The sequence below is a fragment of the Dipodomys ordii genome, unplaced genomic scaffold, assembly GCF_000151885.1.
Source record: "Dipodomys ordii isolate 6190 unplaced genomic scaffold, Dord_2.0 Scaffold70, whole genome shotgun sequence".
NCBI lineage: Eukaryota > Metazoa > Chordata > Mammalia > Rodentia > Heteromyidae > Dipodomys > Dipodomys ordii.
The window spans coordinates 6,764,270-6,771,376 of NW_012267286.1; the positions used below are offsets into that span (position 1 = coordinate 6,764,270).

The window sequence follows — 7,107 nt, forward strand, 5'->3', positions numbered from 1 at the left end:
AAGCTGGAAGTGGCGCTGTGGCTCAAGTGGTAGAGCACTAGCCTTGAGCTGAAGAGCTGAGGGACAGCGCCCAGGCCCAGAGTTCAGGCCCCACAATTGGACCAAAAAAAAACAAAAAACCATCAACTAATGTAGGGTCTGGGAAGGTGGCTCAGTGGTAGGTACAGTGCTTGCCTTGCATGCATGAGGCCCTGGGTTCAATTCCTCAACACCTCATAAGCAGAAAAAGCCAGAGTGGTGCTGTGGCTCAAGTGGTAGAACTAGCCTTGAGCTAAAGAGCTGAGGGACAGTGCCCAGGCCCCGAGTTCAGGCCCCACGACCAACCAAAAAAAGCAAAAAAAAAAAAAAAATCAACTAATGTCTATATAATGTCTATATACATCTTAAGTATTAGCTTAAAACTCAATTGTGTATTTGAACTCAACACAGAAGCAAAGCTTTCAAATGTTATGTCACTTTAATTTCTGCTGTGATCTCAAATTAATTTTCAATTGATTTTTTTAATTAAGTTTGAACTTTCCAAGAAATGTTTCTTGGAAGCTGTCAGTGCCAGTGGCTCAAGCTTATAATCTTAGCTACTCAGTAGGCTTAGGACTGACTAGAGGACTTACAGTTTGAAGCCAGCCAGAAAGAAAAATCTGTAGGACTCCATCTCCACTTAACTGACAAAAATTAGGGCTGGAGACGTGGCTCAATGCTAGTCTGATTTTCCTAGGAATACAGTTTTGTTAAATTTTCAGTTCGGGGACCTCAAATTTCTCCATTTAAGAAATACCTATGGGGAGCCGGGCACTGGTGGCTCACTCCTATAATTCCAGCTACTCAGGAGGCTGAGATCTGAGGATGGCGGTTCAAAGCCAGCCCAAGCAGGAAAGGCCGTGAGACTCTTATCTCCAATAAACCACTCAGAAAACTGGAAGTGGCACTGTGGTACAAGTGGTAGTGCACTAGCCTTGAGCTGAAAAGCTGAGGGACAGCGCCCAGGCCCAAGCCCAGGCCCAGAGTTCAAGCCCCATGACCATCCAAAAAAAAGAAAAAAAAAGAAAGAAATACCGGAGCAGGGGGCAGGGAATGAAGGGGGGGAGTAAGGAGGGGCTAGAGGCGGGGTTTACAGAAAAGGTGGGACAAGGTGAACAGGTGAACAGATACAGCAGTGGTAGTCATTAGACACTATGTGGACAATGAACTATACAACTTGTAGATTTGAATAGGACAGGAAAACTGGGAGAGAGCAAGGGAAGTAGTGACACTGTCCAAAAAGAAATGTACTCTGCCTGACTTATGTAACTGTAACCCCTCTGTACATCACCTCTACAATAACAATAAAATATATTTTTTAAAGCATACAGGTATGATACAGAAGTTATTAGATAATACAGGATGTATTATCATTAACTAATTGTTTCCATTAAAAATGTATTGGGGGGGCTGGGAAGGTGGCTCAGTGGTAGAGCGCTTGCCTCGCATGCATGAGGTCCTGGGTTCAATTCCTCAGCACCATATAAGCAGAAAAAAGCTGGAAGTGGTACTGTGGCTCAAGTGGTAGGGTGCTAGCCTTGAACTGAAGAGCTGAGGGACAGCACCCAGGCCCAGAGTTCAAGCCCCATGACTGACCAAAAAAAAAAAAAAATGTATTGAGAAGCTAGGCACCAGTGGCTCATGTCTGTAATTGTAGCTATTCAAGAAGCTGAAATCTGCGGATTGTGGTTCACAGCCAGCCCAGGCAGGAAAGTCCATGAGACTCTTATCTCCAATTATCACCAGAAAACTAAAAGTAGCCCTGTGGCTCAAGTGGTAGAGCACTATCCTTGAGCACAAAAGTACAGGGACAGCACCCAGGCCTGAGTTCAAGCCCCAGGACCAGCACCAAAAAAAAAAAAAAAAAATTGCATTTAGTATTCAAATTCAAATAGAACTGAAGAAGAGAGTATTAAACAGTCTCCTTGACATAAGACCTCCAATCAGCAGTTTGTTCCAGAGATCTACAATGTCTTTCTAGAATTATTACTTATTTATATGATTTATTGACAGAAGTGGGTTTGAACTTAGGGTCTTGCCCTACCACTGAGCAAGGCCACCTTTAGCCAAGGCGTATTCTATGTGTCCAAAAGCATTACTGTAAATATAAACATATCGATATTTAGGTAGGTGTTCATCAAGTAGATTTTAGAGCACTGGATAAGCTCCAGTGAACCAAAGCTCACTGGAATGGTGTTTCATTATGAAAATGGAACTCTTAAGATCTCAAAATCCTTTTTCTTTTTCTTTTCTTGCCAGTTCTGGGGCTTGAACTCTGGGCCTGGGTGCTGTCCTTGAGCCTCTTTGCACTCAAGGCTAGCACTCTACCACTTGAGGCATAGACCCACTTTTGATTTGTCTGAGTAGTTTTTGGAGATAGAGTCTCATGGACTTTCTTTCCCAGGCTGGCTTTGAACTGTGATCCTTAAAGCTCAGACTCATGAAGTAGCCAGGATTACAAGTGTGAGCCAACAGTGCCCAGCTTCCTACAAAATTTTTTTTTGGTTGTGGGGCTTGAGCTCTGGGCCTAGGCACTGTCCCTCAGCTCTTCAGTTCAAGGCTAGCGCTCTACCACTTGAGCCATAGCGCCACTTCCAGTTTTCTGATGATTTATTGAAGATAAAAGTCTCACGGACTTTCCTGCCTGCGCTGGCTTTGAACTATGATCCTCAGATCTCAGCCTCCTGAGTAGCTAGGATTACAGGCATGAGCCACTGGCACCCAGCAAATTTTTTTAACTGTTTGTGTAATAAATATCTTAAAAGGGTTGACACTTTGGCTCAGTGATAAAGCACTTGCCTATACTGTGTAAGGCCCCCCATTCAATCTTCTCTGTACTTCTAGGGCACATGGTCTGTCATACTTCCTCAATGTAGCTACTACATCTTGAAAGTAGTCACAGATAGTATGGACACACTTAATCCCAATAAAATTCTATTTACCAAAAAAAGTCCAGGGCAAGGATGGTAAGGGGAAACAAAGGAGGAGGCAACAATGCTTGACAAGAAATGTACTCATTACCTTGCTCATGTAATTGTAACCCCTATGTATGGTATTTTCACAATAAAAAAAAGAATATAATTTTTTAAAAAGTCTACATTTTGCTGACCTTCAAAATAGTCTATGATTGTAAACTACCCTCCTTTAAAGTGGTGATATATAATCTTTTTCCGTTTTTTTTTTTGGTTAGCTATGGGGCTTGAACTCGGAACGTGGGTGCTGTCCCTGAGTTCTTTTGCTCAAAACTAGTGCTCTACCATTTTGAGGCACAGTGCCACTTTCAGTTTTTGAGTGGTAATCTGGAAATAAAAGTCTCATGGGGATTTTACTGTGTGGGCTAGTTTTGAACCATAATCCTCAGATCTCAGCCTCCTGAGTGGCTAAGATTACAGTTGTGAGCCACTTGGAGCCCGGCTTGTAGTATTCTTATTTTCTAATAAATTAATAATATACTTCTCTTATTCTTGGCCCATTTCCTGTCACTTTAGGATTATACATTTTAAAGCAGGTATTGTCTAAATGTAGATAAACTCCACAGTTTTTGCTAGATTTTTATTTCTTGTTATATAACCCAAGTTAGGCTTGAACTCCACTATGTAGCCCGGGCTATCTTTAAGCTTGTGATCCTCCTGCCTCTACTTCCCAAGCGCTAGAATTACACATACATGCCAGTTTTGTATTTTTAAATAAATTCATACGTTCCAGCAACCTTCTTTCCCACCACCAAGTCATTCAAAAAGGTATTTTTTACCTGTAGGCCAAGAAGGCTACAGGCCTCTGGTGTCCATGTTCATCAGTCATAGAGCCAACACTTGGAGGTTCAACAATAACATCATAAATTATTCCTGAATGTAAGACAATAGTACAGATTAGATTTAAATTTCTAATTTTTTTAAAAACAGGATTACAGTTTTCATTTCAGCTACTTACATTTCACTCCACTTACATTAAAGAAGCCTGCTTTGATCACATTATTATCATCAGATGAGGTCTAGCTACTCTTCTAAACATCCTAGAAACAACTCTGTTTTAGAATAACTTCTAAAAACCACTATCATCTCTAAAAGAGTTATCAATTTCATAAAAGAAAGTTACTCAGTAATACTTGCTAATATTCAAAGAATGACTCCATAGTAAGAGATGTTTAACATTAAAGGTTCTATTTTAGTTCACTAAAATGTCCCACATATCCTTGGACTTGTTTCTATAAATTGAGAGATATGCTAGAGACATTTTCTTGTGTAAATGTACATTTAAAAACACACCATCTGGCAGACAGGTGGTACTAGTGATTCACAGTTATTATATTAATGCCCATGGTTATGTCCCAGTCATGACTGTTAACATCTTCTCAAGTTCCACTGTCAATATCTACTTTTTACCTCCTCCACTGCTCTTAAACACCCTCAAGTCCTGCTTTTCTAAAGCCTTGCAGGCCTGTTTCCCTTGCCCTTGCCAGATAAAATAGTGATGCAATAATTCCCTTATCTTCTCAACCAATTTTCTTTTCTTTTGGTGCCAGTACTGAGTCTTGAACTAAGAACCTGGGAGCTATCCCTTAGTTTTCACACCCAAGACTGACTATCACTTGAGCCACTGCCCCATCGCTTTTTACTGGTTAATTGGAGATCAGTGACACAAGCTTTTCTGCCCAGGTTGGCTTACAACCTCAATCCTCAGATCTCAGCCTGAGTAGCTAAGATTTACAGGAGTAAGCCACTGGTGCCCTGCCTTCCCATCTATTCTGCAAATTCCTGGTACCTGTACCTATCTCTCATCCTGCTGTCCCTCCCTTTAACAACGTGGGATCCCTTCTCTGCAATGATCAGGACTCCATGCCCCCTTACCTCTCAGGGACTTCATCCCTTTAGACATCTCTTTCTCCAATTTCTTCCAGCTCTTCCTCATATCAACCCTCCCTTGTCTTAAGACCTATACAATTTCAAGCCTTCCTTTTCTAAAGAAAACCAGACTTCTTTCTGAAAAAAATTAGCAAATTCACCCTTCAACTGCCACCATCAATGGTGCTCTTCTGTAGGTCGCCAGGAACCTCCATGTTGCCAATTTCACTGGACAATTTTCAGCGACCATCTTCCCAGGAGCAGGCAGTCAATTACTAACATGTAACCCTTCTTACGGCTTCTGTGACACTCCCCATTTTCCTGCAACCTCCCTGAGGCTCCTCTTCTATATAACTACTAAATATCGGAGTCCCTCAAGGCTTGTTCTAAGTCCTTCTCCTTCTTATTCTTTATTTTATTCAACTCCCAGAACTTTCCAGTCTACACATATCATGCCCCATGTGTATTATCCCTACCACCCAACCTACTACAGTCTAAGTAGACTTCCCAAACCACTCATTTGTCCCTTGATCCTACCTTTATCCACACTTTTCCCTCTGCCTACCATGCCTTTTCCACTCCAAATTTGGGCTTACATGCTATTTCCTTAAAAATCATGTTCTACTCTAAATGATCCTCCTAACTCTATTAGCTCATTTATTCATCTTCTCCATTGCATTTGTGACCATTTGTAATGGCAAAAAATTATATATTTAACACACATCTGAATTATGATAAGTGGGCAAGATCGTTATACTTGTTCAGTTATCCCTGAATTAAATTGTTACTTTATAAATGTACACTCATCACATATGTGTGTGCCAGTATTGGGGCTTGAACTCAAGGCCTGGGCATCATCCCTTAGCTTTTAAGCTCAAGGTTGGCATTCTATGACTTGAGACATAGCTCCATTTATGGAGTTTTGATGGTGAGTTAGAGATAACAATCTCAGACTCTTGAATAGTTAGGATTACAGGTGTGAGTCACCAGAACCCACTATACACTCACAAAATTTTTGAAGAGAATCCTTTTCAGTGATTAATTCCTGTACAAACTATTTCATAACCTTGACCACTAAAGATTGTCCTTTCCACTTTCCACCCAGAGACTGAGACAGAGAATCTCTCCTACAAACGCAGAAAACTAAGAGCCGGGGTGCAGGTGGCTCATGCCTGTAATCCTAGCTACTCAGGAGGCTGAGATCTGAGGATCCAGGATTAAAGCCAGCCAGGCAGCAAAGTCCTTGTGACTCATATCCCCAATTAACCAGTAAAAAGCCCAGAGTTGGAGCTATGGTTCAAATGATAGAATGTCAGCCGTGAGTGAAAAAACTAAGGCCAGTACACAAGCCCTAAATTCAATCCCCAGCAGTGACACACAAGGGCACACACACCTATGCATGCATGCATACAAACACACACACACACACACACACACACACTAATGCCTACACACACTTGATCAGTTTCCTATTTCTCTCTCTTGGTAGCAAGTATTCTCATAGCCTATTTATGAAAATGACAATAAAATGATTATTCTCCTACAAGTAGAACCACTTCTGCTATCCTGAAGAGCTTTACTTTAATATTCCAAGTTAAGTATACCACTGTCCAAACTCTAAAAGCAGTCCTAAGTAAATCTTAGGAATGGTAGCTTGGGAAGGAGGCTGCTCAGAGGACTGCAGTCAGACTGCCAACTCACCACTAAACCAGGCCACGCCCCTTAGCAATTTGCTACTTGAAAAAGGATGGAATGATAATCAAAAAACTCTTGACAGTAAAAACTGTCTTACTGATTCTCGTTTTTCTTAAAGATTCTCCACTTGTGGTTTTTGAAACACAGTGTCTTCTGCAAATCTCCTCTCCAGTCACAGATACTGATCAAAACCTCGTGGTCTCAGGAGATCCCAATTCATACGAAGGTAGATCGACCCAAGTGTCCTAAAGAAACCTAAGGATTGTCAACTCTCATCCAAGGTTCCAGAGGCCAGGACAAGAGAGAAGTTAAAAGTCCCAGCCCGGTTGGCCCAGTGGGCTTTTATACCTGTAATCCTAACTACTCAGGAGGAGGTTGAGATCGGAAGATGGCAGTTCGAAGCCTGTTATGGATTATCTTTCATTAACGAGCAAAAAAAAAAAAAAAAGGTTAGGAGTGACTCAAGTGGTAGAGTGCTAGCCTTGGGCGCTCAGGACGGTGCCCAGGCCTGCACACACACACACACACACACACACACACACACACACACACA

At 41.6% G+C, this 7,107-nt stretch overlaps 1 protein-coding gene across 2 annotated transcripts in view; it reads right to left on the bottom strand.

Annotated features, from left to right (window-relative positions):
- The window catches only part of Ostc (oligosaccharyltransferase complex subunit (non-catalytic)), a 13,308-nt gene that overhangs the window by 5,614 nt on the left and 587 nt on the right, over nucleotides 1–7,107 (bottom strand). For both annotated transcript variants that reach the window (XM_013023826.1, XM_013023827.1), the window contains exon 2: nucleotides 3,770–3,863. In XM_013023826.1, the coding sequence (XP_012879280.1) occupies nucleotides 3,770–3,863 (94 nt within the window). The remainder of the gene's footprint in view (nucleotides 1–3,769; nucleotides 3,864–7,107) is intronic.